This window comes from Alnus glutinosa, chromosome 3 (genome assembly GCF_958979055.1).
Source record: "Alnus glutinosa chromosome 3, dhAlnGlut1.1, whole genome shotgun sequence".
NCBI lineage: Eukaryota > Viridiplantae > Streptophyta > Magnoliopsida > Fagales > Betulaceae > Alnus > Alnus glutinosa.
Window position 1 is genome coordinate 9686129 of NC_084888.1, and position 20404 is coordinate 9706532.

At 37.3% G+C, this 20404-nt stretch overlaps 2 protein-coding genes across 3 annotated transcripts; one reads left to right on the forward strand and one right to left on the reverse strand.

Moving 5' to 3' along the window:
• Positions 1 to 3116: 3116 nt before the first annotated feature.
• LOC133863887 (uncharacterized) lies at positions 3117 to 8367 on the forward strand. 2 transcript variants are annotated; one of them, XM_062300019.1, is made up of 4 exons: positions 3117 to 3473; positions 5969 to 6630; positions 7181 to 7866; positions 7958 to 8367. In XM_062300019.1, the coding sequence occupies exons 2-3, from the start codon at positions 6023 to 6025 to the stop codon at positions 7863 to 7865; spliced, it is 1293 nt and encodes a 430-aa protein (XP_062156003.1). In that variant the 5' UTR covers positions 3117 to 3473; positions 5969 to 6022; the 3' UTR covers position 7866; positions 7958 to 8367. The 2 variants fall into 2 exon arrangements, with proteins under 2 accessions (XP_062156003.1, XP_062156002.1); XM_062300018.1 differs by having other exon boundaries at positions 3118 to 3468.
• A 1018-nt stretch (positions 8368 to 9385) lies between these two features.
• LOC133862235 (tubulin-folding cofactor A) lies at positions 9386 to 18918 on the reverse strand. The gene is made up of 4 exons (XM_062298007.1): positions 18645 to 18918; positions 15314 to 15472; positions 15022 to 15108; positions 9386 to 9730 (listed from the first exon to the last, which is right to left on the reverse strand). The coding sequence occupies exons 2-4, from the start codon at positions 15464 to 15466 to the stop codon at positions 9629 to 9631; spliced, it is 342 nt and encodes a 113-aa protein (XP_062153991.1). The 5' UTR covers positions 15467 to 15472; positions 18645 to 18918; the 3' UTR covers positions 9386 to 9628.
• Positions 18919 to 20404: the final 1486 nt, after the last annotated feature.

Below are 20404 nucleotides of genomic sequence, written 5' to 3' on the forward strand. Positions count from 1 at the left end.
TTCGTTCCATGTAGAATTGCAGATTGAAGAGACGGGGGAGGAAGTTGTCGGCATGTGCAGTGCAGGTATATTTGTATTTGCTCACCTCTCCACTTTCCTCCCTATGCCTTGGATTTTTTTTTACCCCAAACGAGTGTTTTATTTATTTATTTTTTAATGCATAGTTTTACTGCAGAAACAACACTCTCTTTTACATATTTTACCAAATCTTTTATTGTATTTTTTAAAAATCACGTTTTAAAGTTATTATTTTTTCAAACCGCAAGTTTTGAAACTGGAAAAAATAATATGGATGAGATTTGCTATTTTGACTACCAAATGATCTGTTAATTATGGATGAGATCTACTACTTTGAGAAATGTGTCATCATCTTATAGGATGGTGACACATCATTTGAGAGCCACTTTTGAAAAAGAAAAAAAAAAAATTGGGAAATAGAACATTTTCCCACCATTAGAGCATCTTCAACAGACCTTTCATATGGCTCGTAATAGTTAAATATAACTATTATGAACTACTTTATTCCTCGAGCATATGCTTCAAAATAGAGTATCTTCATCCATTTTATTATAGTGAAAGTTTATTGTAGTACATTTTAGTCTTAAAGAAAGTAGAGAGTATAATAGATAATCTGTTGTAATTTGTATTAAAAAACTAGTAGCTAAAATAAAAAAAATACATATTTTAAGTAGCTAAAATAATCCCGAAAATGCTCTTAGAATGATGTGGTGAAGCAAGTTATCGTTGCATGGGATGGGATGAATTTTACTTTCTATCACTAAAAGAATATTTGAACTTCAACAAGCTCGTTTAGCCCTTGTTAATTCAAAAGCTAATGAATACTACTACGACAAGCCTACCAAATGAGAATAGAATAAGAGCGTAGTATTTAGCATTTCTCTTTTCTTATTGATCACATGACTATATATATTCCCAAATGTCTCATATGTGGCCAGCCATCTTAGCCTTAGGTTTGGACTTTAGACTTCTTATTTTCTCTTTTCCTGGAAGTCAAGCTTGATCTCATTGGACAAGGACAGATAGTTTTCAAAGTAGGTAGTAAGGCAGTTGCCTAATGCTCCCCAAATATAAAGTCTTATGGAAAGAGTATTAAACGACTCCTAAGAAATATATATTTTTTTTTTTTGGAAAAAATACAATTAACCTCCTCAAAGTTTGACCACTTTTTTAATTATGCCTTAAATGTTTAGAAATTTGTAATGCGTCGCAAAGAAAATTTTCAATTTGTCAATGTGATAAATCCGTTAGTAATTTCTTTCTGCTTTGACGGAAAGGGCCTCACGCGCGAAGCACGTAATTTTTTTCCAAGCAAGCTTCTCCATTTTACCCTTATTTAAATGCGGTCAATTACAGTTGGAGCTAATCAGAATGGTGATCAAGAGAGACTTGGAGACGAAGAAGGACGAGACAAAGCAGAAGACGAGCAAGCTTTGGTTTGGATTTTCTTCTCCAATCTTGGTTTTCACTGGTTTTGGGGCAAACCCTTCTTCTTCTTCTTTTTTTTTTTTTTTTAATCTGGGTCGGATTCCAGGGAGTTGGGCATGACTATTCCGGTGAGAAATGAGAGTTTCTGGTGAAGCTCACGGAGAAAATGGAGAAGCTTTAACTGAGGATAAAATATAGACCGCACGTGAGGTCATTTCCATAAGAAGAGACGGAAATTACTAACGGATTGGCCATATTGACAAATTGAAAAACTTCGTAGGGCATATTGCAAATGTTTTTTATTTTTATTTTTTGGTACTTTGCTTTTCAAGAGATGCAAATAAAGAAAGAAGAACAAGGCATCATTAATACAGTGTGATTTAGGAAAGAACCTGCAAGTATAATAAATTGGCACTTCATTTTTATTAATTTTTAGTTGCTAAAAAGATTCTTTTTTTCTGTTGAGTGGTTGTTAGAATTCTTTTATTTCTCGTTGTAAAAAGAAAATCACTTTTTGAAAAGACAAAAAGTCACAAAATAAAAGGGGCCGTCTTTTTCCATCCCATCCCACCCTTCACGCTGGTTTTTCCTGCCTCTAAAAAACATAAATTCTTTTGTCCTCCTATGCAAAAGAAGATTCTTCTGTCTTAATCTTTCCAGTTTAAATCTATTTTTTTTTTAATTACTTGATGCTAAATAATTCTTTTTTTTTTCTTCTTCTTATTCTTTTAAGAAACCATTAGATTTAAAAAGTCATCACTTATTCTAAAAATTTAAATTAATAAGAAATGACGAATTTAATAATTTAATTTACATTTTAACAAAATCTATAAAATTAATGTATATTCTTCTACATTTTGGAAGGTGGGGATGTAATATTCTTTAATGAGTGCAATTTGTGATAAATAGAGAGGATCAATTTATAAGGAGTGATCGCCTATTTTTATTTTTATTTATTTATTTTTTTAATGATGAGGAACTCCTTTAAGGTAACGCCATTTCATGTATTATTCCTGTCAAGTAAATCTCAAATCCATACAAATCGTCACCTCTACACGGATCAAATAATACTTCGACTTCGCCGACGAGCGGCCCCAAGAAATTGTCTCAAATGAGAAGTGAATATACTCTTGATTGTTGTGATGTTTCAAATCTTTTATCAATTTATAAAAAATGACATGTATTTTTTAAATGTGTTTTTTAACAACACGTTATGTGCTTCTTACATGCTCAATTAATACATTACATTTTTATAGATTGAATTAAAAATAATTATTTCAAACCCAAGTGAAGTTAAAACTCTGTCCCACCATCTCAAATGCTTGGAGTCTACTAGTGTATTAACACAAATATAACTCTCATATGATCAGCTGTACTTCCTTTTTCTCATCATTACCTTAAAAAAATAAAAAATAAATTAAAAGATAGGAAATAAATAACAATAAATAAGAAGAAGAAAAAAAAGTAGGAATTGGGGACGGTTTAAAGAAGATGAAGTCAGGCACATGTGTGTTGGATGGGGACTGGGCTCTTTTCCATTGAGTACAGCTGTATTCACGACCAGTCGTCTCTGTCTTTCTTGGCCTCCATTTCTTCCCTATTATTTATTCTCCAAATAAAAAAGAAAAAAGAGAACAATTTCTAATAATGGAATGTATCAGAATCGTCAACTTCTCTGCTGCTGCTTTTACATCGGGATTAAACAAATAATACAAATCCCTTTAATTTCTCCGCCCATTTCGTGACACATAATGCATGACGGGAAAAGGGCATAAAACAATTTTTCTCTTCACCCTTTTGGGTTGTCTTTGTAGTTTTTGTTTAGTTTATTAAATTCAATACTAATTATTGGTGATCTCTTCGTTCAACAACTAGTACTCCCCCTATAATTGTTGTTCTTAATTCCTGCATTCTTACTTTGGAGTTCTGAGCTACACACAGAGAAAGAGAGAGAAGGATCTCATGCCCAATTTCTCGAATGTGAAGAATTTGGAGCCATGAATTTCACTGGGCATTCATGAGGTAAGGTGGGTCTTTTTGTTTTTGTTTGATACATGTTGTTCTACTTTGTCAACTCCTTATCTGGGTTTGACTTCGGTTGTGTCTGTTTCTTCTTCGCTTTGTTTGTGCTTAACTATCTACTTCTGGTTGCAATTTCATTTGTGGGTTACCCACTTCTTAGCTAAACTTGACGTTTCTTTTTTTGTTCTACGTGGGCTGACTCCCCATGGGTTGAATCAAAATTGTTGCTTGTAGTTGTTTCTTTTATTTCAATTATCTTTTGGGTGAGTTTTGTTGGAGTGTGTTGGTTAGTTACCCATTAACTACACAGAGTTGTTGAACTTTGAACTACTTATTGTTCTGTTGTGGGTAGTTTGAAGTGCAATCGATTTCTTACAATCGTAGTTGCTGTTTGTTTTATGAGAAAATGTCGGAAAATGAAACTCTGAGGTTATTTGTATGAGACTTGGATGGATTATACTCTTAAGTTCCACTCAACTGATTATAAGTTCTTAACTAGATCAAGTTGATTAGCTGAGTTCTTATGTTGTAAGACTCAGAAGAGCAAAATAAAACTCGGAAGTCGAAGAATTTCATTTTTTTTTTTTTTCCTTTCTTTGTTTCGCTGCTTCCCAAAATAGAGTATAAAATTAAGCAGGGGAGTCTCATCATGCAAGACTATAATTTTTTATTATGATATCCACAAGGAAAGTTGTTAGAAGACTGCAAAGAAGACATTTTAGAACAACTTATGGCATGGAAAATTTTGAAAAAGAGGTGAGTTAAATGTATGCTTTGTCCAACCCTTCTCAAAAAGGATGTTTGACCCAAGAATATCTGATTCTGAGCTTGCTTATATTGCAGTGTATCTGGGTTTCTAATACTGCTTCCCTTCTTTCAGAAACCATCGCTTGTGCCTACTATTAATAAAAACATCTGGGCTCCATCTGTTTTTTTGGAATAATTGAAGGAAAATATTTATAAATAAAGAATAGACTTCGAGATGTTTCTCTTTCTCAAGGAATTGTTAAGAATATTCTTTTCTTCTATCTTATTGTTGCCAGGGAGCAAATAGAATGTAACGATCAAGGAAAATGTTAATCACATATGCGCTATCACCTTAAAAGGACTAGTCAATTTGAAACTTTTCGAGAATCATTTATAAAGCCCAGTCTCACATAGTAAGGAATTAATGTGAGACTTCGCACCTATGTGAATTATAATTATACATTCTATGTGAATTATTCATCTTCCTAATATGAGATTGAGGTGTTACAATTTCCCCCCTTAAATTCTTGATGTCGTCAGGGCCACGTCATGCGGTACTCTAGTACCATATGGCGTTATTAGGTACTAGAGTATATCTTTTTGGGAGTAAAGAAATGATCCAAAACATGTAGGTTCAATGACACATAATAACACAATTATCGCCTTAACAAGTTGCTGATGATTGCTCAATAACCTTACGATTAGGCTACTTTAACTCCTTTTGTAACCCTCCCATCCCACATTGGGAAGATAAGGAGTAGCTCACATAGAGTGGACGGTTTATAAAGATAGTCATGAGTGCTTAATCTCACATTGCTTAGTTACTAGGTGAAAATGGACTTTATAAGGGATTATAGGGAAGCTTCAGAATTGACTAGTAATTTTAGAGTGATAGAGCAGATGTGTCTAGTGCTTTTCCCTGAGTCGTTATACCTGTTATCTTTTTGCGTAAGCTGATCTGCATTTTCTTCTATTTATCTTATGCTTCTTCCAACTTCTAATGAAATTTCTAGTCATCGCTGTTCAAAACCAAGCTGTTAAGTTGCAGCTCTGTATCCAATTACTGGTGTAACTATTTAGAAATCCTAGTTCAGGATGTACTTCTAGAAAATATAAAATGAGATAAAAACCTTTGCAATCTTTTATTCATGGATGCGAACTCTGCTTGGATGTGAAAATTTTAATATTGCACACTTATGAGGCTTTTTTATTATTATTATTTGATCTGGTTGACTCTTTATTTCGGTGTATTATTGCAGTAGATAAATTGGATTGAGAGGCTCAGACATAAGCCTCTACAATAAATTCCCGTGTTCTTATCTTGATGATGCTACTTGCAATTTTTTCAGTTGTAGAAAGTAGTAATTAGCATATGAATTAGCAGGCTGCTGTAAATGGTCCGGAAATTCCAAAAAATTGAACAAAACTCATGTCAATGTGTGGGCTTTTGAGTACCTAAAAAATTTATGTATGGATATGCGAGTATATACACAAATGGAGTAACCTGTTTCTCCTTTGGTCCAAAGTGTAATCTGTATTGAATGAACTTTCCACATATTGATAGTTTGTGAAAAAGACTTCTAACCTTTTATCCTATACCAGCTTCTCACTTTTTTACTTTTTGCTTTAGGAAAAATGAAGCCACCACAAACACCTGATAGGCTGATACTTTTGATGTCAACAAAATCAAAAGTGTTAGTTCTTTTTTTTTTTTTTTCTCAGCCTGATTGTGACTTAACTCCTGATGCCACAGGGTTCTTCAGCTATCGAAGAATACACATACAATGGCAAAAGATTTGTGACCATAATGGATCCTCAGGCTTTTATTAGGTTGTCAATAGGCTCACTGCGACTGAGGATTCCTGGAGCAGCTTTGAACTCAGTGAGTTCTGGAATTCAGGCACTCTCTTCTCCATGTTCATGTGAAATTCGTCTTCGAGGTTTTCCTGTGCAGACAACGTCAGTCCCTTTAGTAACCTCTTCTCAAGCTACGTCTGATTCCCACAGTGTTGCCTCAAGCTTTTATCTTGAAGAATCCGATCTGAAGGCATTGTTGGCACCTGGCTGTTTCTATAGCACTCATGCATGTTTGGAGATTGTTGTTTTTACAGGGAGGAAGGGATCCCATTGTGGCGTAGGCACCAAGAGGCATCAGATTGGGACATTTAAGCTGGAGGTTGGTCCCGAATGGGGTGAAGGGAAGCCAGTAATTCTATTCAATGGTTGGATAGGTATTGGCAAAAACAAGCAGGAGAGTGGAAAACCAGGAGCAGAGCTTCATTTGAGAGTGAAACTGGACCCTGATCCAAGATATATTTTCCAGTTTGAAGAGGTGACCAGATTGAGTCCTCAAATAGTTCAGCTTCAAGGCTCCATTAAGCAGCCTATCTTCAGTTGCAAGTTTAGTCGAGACAGGTGATATGACTTACGTGATCTTCTATTTCCATCGATTGTCTAAAACCTTCAAAAAAGCTTCAACTTGCTTCATTTTTATTTTTATTTTTTTGACAAATTTGGTTGGCACTTAAAAGCTTAATCAGGATCACATAATCCAGAAGGAAAGAAACAAAATGAAGTATTTGCTATTGATATCTTGACAGGAATTTAATGTTCTTATTTAATTTGTTCACTGTCTTGATGGCTTTAGATTCTTTTAGGATGGTTAAGCTTCTTGATTGGGGTAGTTTTGGCTATATCAGTTGAGGAGCTAATCCTCAAACTGTTATGGTAGACAGATTTTGGGTGACATGCAATATTTAGGTGAAAGCAACATGAAAATTTTCTGCATTATAATATATTTGGAAAGAGAAATCCTTGGTGTTTCTTGATGCTCTAGTTAACTGCAATATTGTGTGGAAAGGGCTTTTGTACAATTTTCTTGTTTCTGTTTCTCTTTTAGTCTTGTAATTTAGTGGGATGAACTGCTATCTCCGATTATTGTTTGATAGTTATGATGAATTGACAGGGTACCTCAGGTGGATTCATTGAGCGCTTACTGGGGAGGTTCTGCTGATGGTTCTGACCTAGAGGTGGAGAGAAGAGAGAGGAAGGGGTGGAAGGTGAAGATACATGATCTCTCTGGTTCGGCTGTTGCAGCAGCCTTCATAACAACTCCATTTGTGCCATCAACAGGTTGTGATTGGGTGGCCAGGTCCAACCCAGGAGCTTGGTTGATTGTTCGACCTGATGTTTGCAGGCCTGAGAGCTGGCAGCCATGGGGAAAGCTTGAGGCATGGCGTGAACGTGGCATCAGAGATTCTGTCTGCTGCCGATTTCGCCTTCTCTCTGAAGGCCAAGAGGGAGGGGAGCTTCTCATGTCAGAGATATTTATCAATGCTGAAAAGGGAGGCGAGTTTTTCATAGACAGTGACAGACAAATGCGAGCAGCAGCAGCAAGTCCAATACCAAGCCCGCAAAGCAGTGGAGATTTTGCAGCATTGGGTCCTGTTGTTGGAGGTTTTGTCATGAGCTGTAGAGTGCAAGGGGAAGGGAAGAGTAGCAAGCCATTGGTACAACTGGCCATGCGACACATAACATGTGTGGAGGATGCTGCCATCTTTATGGCACTAGCAGCAGCTGTTGATCTCAGCATTGAGGCTTGTCGGCCTTTCCGTAGGAAGATCAAGAGAGGGTTACGTCATTCTTTATGAAGTATGTAGAAAATTTGTTGTGATTTGTTTCCATGAATATAGAAAAGCTCTACTTTTTCTCTGATTGCTCTGATCTTTGTCATTCTGTACAGGACTCCCTGTGTATATCTCTACTTCCAAAAATTGTTGTGCTCAAGTATAGCAGTTACAGCCTGCAAGAGAGCAATCTGCCCTGGCATGACTTGGGGGAGGGTGGTTTCTTTGGAAAAGCAAGTTTCAGTGAATCCCAAAAGGGTGTTTCAGTAGAATTAGTTTGACTTAGTTGATCATGTTTCCGCAAGAGGGGTTCCGGAACTTTTGTAAATTATTAAGGCTGAAAAAACAGATTGGCAAACTCAAAAAGTGTTTAATCCATTGTGAAACAGGTTACTAGTTGACTTGCTGTAAGTATTGTAATTTAAGTCGAAACCTGGATGCTAACCAGTTTGCCAAAACATTGAAAACTTTTCTCTCTGCCCTCTTGCGATATGAACAGAAATCACTAAAACAAGCATTTTGAGCTGGCTTGTTGTTCGCTGAAATGTGGTTTGTCCTAATTTCTTATGGGCTATGGGGTATGACTTAAGTAAAAATGGGATAGGGTTGGTAGGATGTGAGTAGTGTATAGCATTATTCCTTTTGGAAAACGAAGTTATTTTTCATACATTTTTTGGCGTTTAGCTCGCATGAAAAATCGTCAAATATTTCTTATATTTTTCATATAATGAAGGAAGAGAATGTGTGAAAATAGAAGGTTGTTGAGAGTGAGGATTGGATTCAGTACAATTGTCTGCGCATATTACTTGTAATTTGAGAAGACAATTATAAAGGACTCTTGAAATCCACATGCCCGAGTCAGACATTCGAGCAGCTAGAAATCTACTTAGTCGAGTTCGTTCCATAAGGATCACTCACAATTGGCTGCCTTAAGGTGTAGGAGAGCTGCGAAAAATGGCTTACGCAAATAGTGTAAGCCATTTTATACCTTACGCAAATTAATTTCTTTAGTTAACCGAAAACATTTTTAAGTTGACCAATATTTTATATTGTGTCAAACATTCAAAAATAAGAAAACCTTTTTGTATACAATATTTTACTCCAAAACATACGAAAAAAAAAAAAAAAAAAAATGCTTAGCGCTTGTTACCTTGATTGCACTTTAGAGTTTATTTTAATTACTAATCCAATGATTTGTAGTCTAATCCCCAATTCCAGACCAAAACATAAGAGGACCAGTAAGAACCATTCTCCCACCACCAGTTAAGGAAGCCATGATCACCAACCGAGAGACAGGAAGCCCCACATGTTTCGAGAACTTCCAAGGCTGTAAGACCCACAAGGGAGAAAATGAGACGTTATCTTCACAGAATATGGTGGATTAGTAGTCCCTACTTACTACACAGCATATTGACGTCAAAATTAAAATCGCAATAATCTGTGTTTTTTGTCTTTGTTCGCCCGTTTGCCGTTTGTTTCCTCCTGCTGTTTTCTTATCCGTCACTCAGGCCCCATCCACAAGGGGGGGGACAAAAGGAAAAACCTTTGATTCACAATAGGCTAGAAATAAAATAAGATACAATAACTGGCAAGCAAATATTCTATACGTACAATAGCTTTTAAGTTTTTGTGACACGCCAACACAAGACAAGAGACAACACGGCTTCCAGAAAACCAAGGTTCCAAAACCCATCAAAATGCACTCCCTCCATGCCAAACTGCCATTAATGGGACAAACAAACTCAAAACTCCTCCATTAATGGTACCCTTAATGAAAGCTTCCAACACTAGGCTTCAGTTGTTTGAAAGAACTGTTCAACCTCCGCTATAGTGCTTCGTGCTTCCTCAATTTCTGCGCCTTCCTTTTGGTTCGACTCCTCCAGCTCAGCCTGAAATTGAATATCATACTCAGCAGAATGTATTCATAAAACTCAACTGCTCTATTGCTTAATCTTTCATTGAAATGAATCCCCATAGATGGAAATATATTTATGCTTGGAGCTAGACACTACTACATAGCATATACACCAAACACTAGCACACAAGCAGGGGGTGTAAAGACATGGCATGAAAATATATATATCTGTTCTTTTGCACTTGAAAAGTTGTATTTCGGTTGGCAATAACTGCTACTTGAACTCAATATGTGCTTCTCGCATCTAAATTATATAGAAAACAAAAAGTGGAAAACATATAGGGTTACCTGTCATGTATCTAATAATAAATAAGGGCAATGCACAATTTTTTTCAAATTTGAGCACTAGTCCATCTTATCCAGAAAAATTGTTGCAACGTATGCCCACTATCCAAATTAGTACCAGAAATAAGAAAAATATCACTACACACAAATAGTGATATGCAGTTTCTGTGGACGCTGTATATTAGAGTCAACATGGAAAATACCACTTCAACTAAACAAAATCTCAAATTTCTATTCTATTTTTTTAGTTTTTTAGTTTTTTCAGGTTTCAGATCCATAATGAGGACATGACCACCAAAACCATTTATGTAACAGGTTGAGAGATTAAACTGGGCCGTGCACACACATACTTCTTAGTTGTTATCGTGGTTGAATTGGACCAGTTTTTTCAAATAGTGAAAAAAACTGAATGGCAAGCACAACAACTGAGAGGAGAGGAGGAGCTCTGTAGAGAGATTGTCAAGCTCCTATTGGTGATAAAATATAAAGTAAAATAAGATAGGCGGAACTATATTTCTAGATAAAAAGGGAGAAAGAGAAAACACAAAGATTTAAGTGGTTTGACCTTAGAGGTCTACATCCACTGTGCACACAACTCAAAGGGGCTATATTTGTATATAATTGACTTGTATCATTTTGTATCATAATAGGTATATATAGGAATTTAACAAGATAAATATGACAACTCAGAAAACCACTGTTTTGAGTAGACCATGTGATACAAAATGTTCTCTCATAATATTCTAAGATCCCCCACAAACTCAAGGTGCAAGCTTGAGTTTGGAAGAAAGTGGCTAGATCAGATTAATTGAATCGAACAAGTCCAGGTCGAAGTGCATGGTTAGATCGAATTGGTGGGGTAGGACTTGACAGATAGAAAAGTCGAACTAGAGTGAACAAACTCTGGGTCGAGGCACCCAACCAGGTTGAATCGATGGGGCAGAGCCTGACTGGTCTGCATGAGAGAAAATAGCAGGCAAGCAAAGGTGGCATGCGGAAGAGCATAGGAGCATGTTGGAGTGCATGGTAGCACGTGTGAGCACGTGCACAAATCTTGGTGGCGGTGGATTCCGATGTTTGATAGATTGGCAACTTCTGAGTCCATTCGTTCAAATCTTTTGTTGACCAAAACAACGCATGGAACACGGGGGAAACATGTGGAGAGTTTCTGCGGGTGGCAGATTCCATGGTTTGACACATCAGCAACCTCTGAGCCTGTTTTTGGTGTTGGTTGGTAAAAAGAGGACTTTTAGGTGACAGATTGGTGCCGGTGCATGGAACACATGAGCTAAAACTGAAAGACTTCTGGGTGAGACAAGGAGCTGGGTGGAGGTGACCAAAAGGTGGCTTTGACACCATGATAAAGTATAAAAGTAAAATGAAATATGCAGAAGATTATTTTTGGAAAAGAGAGAGAGAGAGAGAGAGAGAGAGAAAACACACAGATTTAAGTGGCTAGGCCTTAGAGACTATGTCTTCTAGGATTATATTTTTATTTTATTGACTTTGGTCATTTTGTATTACAATAGAAAGTATAGGAACTTGGTAATTTACCTAGTAGAACTCATAAAACTATTCATGCCCATTGTATAATTTGTATTACACCAAACATGCTGTTTTGTGCAAACCACGAGTTACAAATATTCTCATAATATTCTAACAGTAAAATAGTGGCGGTGGTAGTTTAAGGTTGTACTTGGGACAATAATAGGGTTTTTGGTTGCAGGGGATTGGTTGTTTGAACGATGGTTGTTTTGGGGTTGAGGGAAGGGTGACTGGAGTATTGAAGAAGAAAGTTCTCATATATTTACAACTTTGCCATAAATGAAGCCAATGTAGGTGGGTGTGTGAGGTCATGAGGGGGCAGAATAGGGGGATAGGTTGGGATCAGGATTTACAGGAAATGGGGAGGGGGTACGAAGATGAGAAGGAATGAAAAAAAAAAAAAAATGTTTTTGTTTATTTAATTAAAATGACTTGAAAATAAATAAAAAATTTTGAGAATTTTTCAGCTAAAGTGGCATATGCCACCTGAACTTAATTATACAATGCAAGCGAAAAAATTGTATTAATGGGTATTTTAGCCATTTTTCTCATTTTTGCTACCAATTTGGATGGCAGGAAGCATATTGCAACATTTCTTCCAACTTAAAGGATTAATTGTCTAAACTACAGCTACGTTCGTCCATTTTAGGGGTTCTCTTGTATACTTCCTGTGTATAAAGGTTGCGCCCCTCTGCGCTTATTTTTATAAATTGCAATTACTTATCAAAAAAATAATTGTCTAAACTACAGGTTTCATGGGAATATTGCAGGAAGAACGATAGTATGGAATGATAAAGCGTAATTTTCCCAATAAATAATCTTATTCATTGTGCCATACTATGCAGATGCTTCCACTTTAAAAAAGATAATTTCCTTGTTATCCAAGGTAAAGCACATCTAGAGTAGTGAAATGGGAACTAAAAAGTCTTAGCACATTTAAGTGTGTTACCAGTTACAACCACCTAACTGGAACGGATTCCCAAAGTAAGTAATCTAATGTTTTTTTTTTTTTTGATAAGTAAGAAACCAATCTCAATAAAAAGCGTAAGGTGCCCCTTAGTACACTGGGAGTATACAAAGGAAGCACCTAATTAGAAAGAGAAAAACGAGCAAAAATGTCATCAAAACTAAACGACAAAGGATGCGCATAAGCCGTAGTCCAAAAGTACAACGTAAGGTAAAACGAGGATAAAATCTCCTCCTAGGTACTTTCCAAATCCTCAAAGCTCCTATTGTTCATTTCCCTCCATAAGCACTAAAAGAGGTAAATAGGCGTCATTTTCCACACTATAGTACTCATTGGCCTTTTAGAGGACCACCAACAAGTAAGGAAGTCGATAACCCGTTTACGCATAAGCCAAGACATCCCGAAACGATTGAAGAGAGTACTCCACAAAGCAGAAGCCACGTCGCAGTGAAGAAGAAGATGATCCACAGACTCCCCAGTCTTCTTACACATATAGCATCTGTTTATCACGATAACATGCCAATTCTTGAGATTGTCCATGGTAAGGATCTTGTCAAGAGCCGCAGACCACGCAAAAAAGGCAGCTCTTGAAGAAGCCTGAGTGCGCCAAACACTTTTCCAGGGAAAGTGACTATCTCCATAGCAAGCCAAAGAGTAAAAGAAGGACTTGACCTTGAACAAACCTTTTTTGGAGGAGACCCACCACATCTTTTCTTCGCTACCTCTTCTCACTTTAACTCAATGCAACGCCTGGAAAAATGAAGCAAAAAATCCACCTCCCAATCGTGAGACTCCCTAGTAAAGCTCACGTTCCACTGGTTGGAACCGCCCAAAAACTCCAAATTATCTGCAACAGAGGCGTCATTCATACGAGCAACACCAAAAAAGATGGAAAAGCTACCTTAAGAGTCGTGTCCCCACACCACAAATCATACCAAAAGCTAATCTTGGTTCCATCCCCCACAACAAATCTGGTGAAGCTTCAGAAAGAATCCCAACATTTTCTGATGTTCTTCCACACCCCCACCCCAAAGACACCTGCTGGCTCAAGACCACCCACCCCATAAGATGTCGCATTTAGAATCCACCACTACTCTCCACCACGCATCTCTCTCAAATCCCTAACGCCGCAACCATTTACCTAGCAGGGCGCGATTAAACACCCTCAAATTTCTGATCCCCAACCCTCCCTCATAAATCGGAGAGCAAACCTTGGCCTAGCTAACTAGGTGATATTTAAATTCTTCGTCTATCCCTCCCCATAAAAAGTCTCGTTGGAGCTTCTCGATTCGATTTGCCACACTAGCAGGAATGGGGAAGAGAAACAAGAAGTACGTACGTAGATTGGAAATAATGCTCTTGATAAGGTAATCCTGCCACCCTTAGAGAAATACAACATTTTCCAACTGATTAACCCACGCTCCATAAATACAACATTTTCCAACTGATTAACCCACGCTCCATCTTTACCACGATGCCATCCCAAATAGACTTGGCCTTGTAACACGCCTCCAGCGGCATACCAAGATACTTCAGGGGCACAGAGGAAGTCCCACAACCTAAGATGTCAGCCAACTCAACAACATTATCCACGTTGCACACAGGAACCAAGATTGATTTGGCCAAATTAACATTTAAGCCAGATACAACTTCAAAACATAATAAGAGAACACAGAGATAGCGAACATGGCTAGGGTTGGCCTCACAGAAAACCAAAGTATCATCTGCGAAGAACAAGTGTGAGATATTAACATGGGGAACCTAGATCCCACGGAAAAGCCTGAGAGACGACCCTTATCAACAGTAACATAAAACATTTTGCTCAAAACCTCCATGACCAATACAAACAGAAGGGGAAATAAAGGATCACCCTGTCTCAACTCACGAGAACTACTGAAGAAACCGAACGGAGATCCATTAACCAAAACGGAGAAGCGCACCGAAGAAATGCAGTGTGGATAACTACTGCTAAAACACCACTAATCACAAAGAATCACAACCTAGAACCAAGCCCATTTAAGTGTGTTGAAACCCTCAAATTATAAGGGTGGGGAGAGTCAATAATTTACTTATACAGTCCTATTGCAGTACCTAGTAGGCCACAGAGAACATTAATTAATATCATTCTTTTCTAAGCACCAGTTCAGAAGTACGTACAATATGCGATGATCAAACTAAATAAACCTTTAACCAGCCTATGCCAAAACATAACCTAATTGCCTAGAACACGGACACACAACGTGCTCTCAGCCAGAGTGCAGTTTATTTATGTACGCCACAACCTACAACTAGAAGGGTGGGGAAGAGTCACACACAGACATGCGGGTGTGCACGACCAGAATGCAGCCTATTTATGTGTGCCACAACCCACAGCTAGAAGGGCGGGGAGGGAGAATCTGCAGCAGCTAAATAATAATACAGCAGTTAGAACATCAGGGAAGGCACACAAAAAAATAATGAAACAATACCAAAGTTCCTTTCAGCTCAGATAATGAGGCCTCCAGGCGCTTGCGACAATCAGGTACCATCATCCTTGACTCAGCCAGCACATTCTCCTGTTCAACATATAACAAAAAGAGAGCTTTTAAATAGGATATTAGAGGAAAATGAACAGATATTCCTTCAACCAAATAGGCAATGAGGTTTTCCACCAATACAATCCGGAGTATGTCTTTATTTTTTCAGTCAATCTTATTGGAAAGCTTAATAGCAGCCAAGCACATACAATTTGATCAGGAGTATGATTTTAGTCTATCATACCTGTTGCTTAAGGTCATAAGGGTCAGCTCCTTTCTCCTTCATGTCTGCCGTTTTTGCAGCTTCTCTCTCAACCTCTTTCTCATATGAATGCAACTCTTTAACAATACGTTTACAAGTTCCTGTCTTGATTTTCAGATTTCTTAATGTCGCCATTGGAACCTATCAGAAGGAAGAATTTCAGCCATGGATTTGCACATACCATTGAACTTTTTGATAAGTAATCGCAAATTTATCAAAAAGCACAAAGACATAACCCAAGCACACAAGAATTGTATAAGAGATAACCCAACCAGAAGAAGAAAGAATAATTTTTTTAAAAAAAAAAACCATGAAAGCTAGAAATATTAAAGTCAAAGGCAGCTGCTCCGTATTAAAGTGTCTTGAAAAGAAAGAGCCTTAATTCCACTGCTGTCCGCTCACGGTCTTTAAAACTCTGATCATTTCTTTCCCTTATGATAGATAAGGACCACTTGATGATTTTCTTTTTATTTGAGACTTTATACACATCACTAAAGACAACCATTGCACCAAATTTATTGAACACACAAAAATGAGGCTCCTAAACAAATGTATGGTTTATTTGTTTGCTACCACATCATTAACTTGAAAGACTCCCATATCAAAATTCACAATCTTTTCCTCAAATCTTGGCGCTCTATTTGCATACCACGCCATCTTGGAGATTTGGGTATCCGAAATATGTATGATGTCAATCTTGCTTTGATTACCAAACTTGGATGGAAACTTTTGTCTGATCATGACTGCTTCTAAGTTAACCATCAGATATGGTTCCTTCTTATCTTCCCCAGATTCGTCAAATGCTTCATGGCTCTGGAAAGGTATCGTCCAATGCAAATCCCTCCTCCTATCTGGAACATGCCTTCAAGTCTCCATCAATTCTCATTTCCCTGTCTGGACATCAGCCTGGATTCCTACCTTGCCAAATTTCAAACCAGCCCCGAAACATCCAAGTAATAAGGAATTTCCTTCCTTGCTCATTTCAGATCTTTTCATCCCAGGAACATCTTAGTGGAATATTACTACAATTCTTTCCCTGTTCAATGAATTCTCTGCACAAGAAATTCTCAAACTTCATATATCGTCTGTTGTATCCCTAAAATACTTATGGACTCTAGCTCTATCCGGAAAATTTTCAATTGGTTCAGCTTGCCTTTCTATTCTTGCAAAAAACCATCCAGAATTGATTATCCCCTCCTCACAACCTTTTTGGAAGAAACTCTGGAAATTAAACTTGAAGGATAGGCTGAGACTGTTTTTGTGGAAAATTGCTTGGAACATCCTTCTCACCACTTCCAGAATAAATTTCATATTACCATTCCCAAATAGATTACCAGAATGTTCACTTTGCAAAATTGATGATGATTCTCTTCATCATTTATTTTTCAATTGCATTATTGCACGATTTGTTTGGAGGCATTCCTTTTGGCCACTGGATTCCTCAGCTTTCAACTTCAATACAATGGCAACGATACCACATTATTTCTCCAGGTACTTCTCTGAATATACTTCAATGGATCCCCAAAAATTTCAGATATTTGCAGTGGTAGCTTGTGATCTTCTGTGGTTTTATCAAAACAAATCGCATCATGAAGGAATCAATATTGATATCCACATCATCTCTAAACATATCAATATGGTTACTATAGAGCACTACAATGCTTGGCATCCCTCTATTCCCATTGTAACAGAGAAATGGCTACCTCCTAAACCCCCTGGGTGACAATCAATTTTGACACAGTCATTAGAGATTCCTTCTCAATCCAAGCTGTAGTATGCAGAAACTCCCGAGGATGTATTATCTGTATGGCTTCTCGACTATCTCCACCATGCCATCCAAATTATGGAGAAACTCTTGCTGCCAAGTTAGCAGTCTCATTGGCATCATCACTTCATCTTGATCACTTTATTCTGGAAGGTGATTCACAAGTTGTCATTTCTACTCTCCAAAATCTAACTGTTACCCAAGATTGGAGGATCTCAACCCTCATCTTGAAAACAATTGGATCCATCTCAGCCTCTTCCTCATGGAAAGATCATAAAATTTCAAAAAGTGCAAACTTCTGTGCCCACCATGTGGCACATTGGGTCGCAACCAGATCCTTTTCTAATAGCATTCTCACTTATCCTCCTCCTTTACCTTCAATTCCTATTATAAGTGGTAAAGACCCCCCCTCTACTTTAAGAGGTGGTAGGCATCTTTCCACCTAGTTTCTAGTCTATTTTCCTATTGTTTGTTTCTTTCAAAGCATCTAAAAAAAAATCTGTCCCAGAATATCTGGATTTCGAAAATAAAAGCATTCATTCATTTAAGGTTGTATAATATACTTAAATTAGAACCCACCTTTTTTCAAATTTGAGCCTGCCTTTTCTTGACCCACATTAAGGGCATTTTAAGTAGGGCTGGCAAAACAGGTACTCGACACGACCCGTTTAAGCTAGACTCAAACACGACCCATTTATGTTAACGGGTCGGGGCTCCAGACACGACAATTTCCCAGGTCACCCGACACGACCCATTTGACCCGTTTCTCTCTTTCTTTCTTTCTTTCTTTTTTTTTTTTTGGGGGGGGGGGGGGGGGGGGGGGGGGTGGTTTGGGTATCCAATATAATTATGTGAACTAAGAACATTATTAGCTAATTTCTTCAATTTGAAGCTACAATTTTGTCAACTCCTCTGGGGCATGTCATAAGATTTGTAAGAGGATATGTGTAAGCAGTAAGCACAGAGCTAAAACAGAGATAATCAGAATCTCACTATGCTGGGAAGGACTTAGGGATGAGCTTTGAAGAGGGAGAGCCATGGAAGAAAGTTTTTGTTCCCATATTTGTGTATCTTAACTCAGTTTTCAGTACTCCAAACAATCCCCAACAACTTTGGGCAAACGATAAGAGCAGGTATAATTAAGTCAGGGGTGTCATTTTCCTTTGAATTTATAACTGAATTATTAACTAATTAACTAGCGCTTCATTTTCACCAGATGATGACAGTCAAATTCAATCCCAAATAACCATAACTAAACATTTAAGCATTTGTGTATATAGGAAAGAACTTACAACTGAAACAGAAAACTGTAATTTTTAACTTTATTTATTCACCTCAAAACAATTAAAAAATCAACTAAAATAAACGTCATCACAACTTCACAAGAAATATCAGATCTCCAATGAACACCGGCCACTGAGTTTTTCCTCATTGCCGCTCATCCATTAATTACAAAGCATTTACACTAACAACATCACTGAGACTTGACAAGCCATTTCCCGAAACAAATCAAAATGCTATAAAAATGGAAATCAACTATTAACATACCGGCGGTACCGGATGCGAAATCGGCGGAAGAGAGAGAGAAAGAGAGAGCGGCAGAGAGACGGGGAGAGCGTTGCGATGTCGGCAGTCGGCAGCGAGAGCCGAGCGTAGAGCAGAGACTAGAGAGACTGAGAGAGAGAGCGTCGACTCGAGCGGGTCCAGGAGTCCAGCGGGACTGCGGGAGGAAGAAGAAGGGGCGGCGGCGCGGAGCTGATTCAGCTGAAGGAAACCGAAAAAAAGTTGTGTTTTGATTCTTTTGAACTTTTGTGTTTTGTGTTTTCGGCTAAAAGCCTAAAATAGAAAATCAGAAATAATCTTATAATCCATTTCCCTTTTTTTTTTTCTTTTTTTTCTTTAAAAAAAAACAAAAAAAAAAAAAAGAAAAAAAAATAAAGTTAATCCTGTGGGTGACCCGCCATCTGACTGAGTTAAACAGGTCGACCCATTTATGATTCAAATCTGTTAATTTCGCATCGTGTTCGTGTCAAATTATCGGGTCGTGTCAAAATTGTCGACCCTAATAATAAGGACAAAATCATTACATCGTCATTGCAAAAACTGACAAATTCTTCTTAAATTTTAGACCTCAATCAACCCACTAGTGGGTACAATTTTTTTTTCCCAATTTATACGTAGTGGGTTTTCTTGCATTTCAAAGTAAACGAACCCCAAATGAAGAAAAGGCAATGTGAATATGTAAGTGTTATGTTTTGCTCTAAAGAAAAATTCAAGCAACCGGTTTGTTTCTTTGCACCAAAAAAAAGAAAGAGGCAAAGCTGCATACATAAATACATTTCATTACCCACTCTTTGGTTGCTGTTGCTGAGAAAACGGATGAAAAATCCAGATGATTTTATAGGGGCTAAATCTAATGGAATTTATCTGGAAGCTTTATTTTTATCGTTCTTATATTTGTTTTCGTCCACATTTTTCACAGTAATCAATCGAAGGTTTAGGTTTATAGAGAGAGAGAGAGCATACCTTGGGAATGCTAACAGAGAGAGAGATGATCAGTGATCTGTGTGCAAATGATGCCAAGGAAAAGTTTAGCAACTCGCTCAATTTACTCCCCCATCTTTTTAGTTTGATTGATAACGGGTTCGGGTTGCAAATGCCGCTCCCATTTTTTATCATGCAATTACCAAAAATATTCTGACTACACAACGAATTTACAAGCATGCCATTGGCTTTGAACAAGTCGTTCAAGCTCGCACCACATTTGTGCTTAAGAGTTAAGCCTCACTTGTGACCATCTCTACTAGTCTCTTACTACAATTTTATTTAGGGTAGTTTGGCCCACCTTGTAGTCACCGGGGGTGGTTTGGTCACCCCATTAGCCATCCATCTACCCATTCTTTCTCTCCTACATGCTTAATGCTTACTTAGGCTGTTCATTTTAAATGAACGATCCATATTAGAGCTATTTTATCTGGCGTACCCTTTTAAATGATTTGCTTATAATTTTATTTTTTTTTAGACCCAAGTATGATGAACCGTTTCTGACGTTTCTAGTTGAGTTTGAAATTTTCTTTCTTTCTTTTTTGAAACAACGGGTTTGTTTGTTAAGTTACAAAACATTACAGAATAATGCAAGTCACTATTCATATTTTTTTTTTTTAACATTTTCCAATAACAATCAATATCAAAACATTCTCACTTTTTTCACTTTTTATATCACATCAATAATTTTTTATTATTATTCAAATAAAAAATTTCACTACAATACAAAATTTTTTCACTTTTTTATACAAATTCTTTTTATT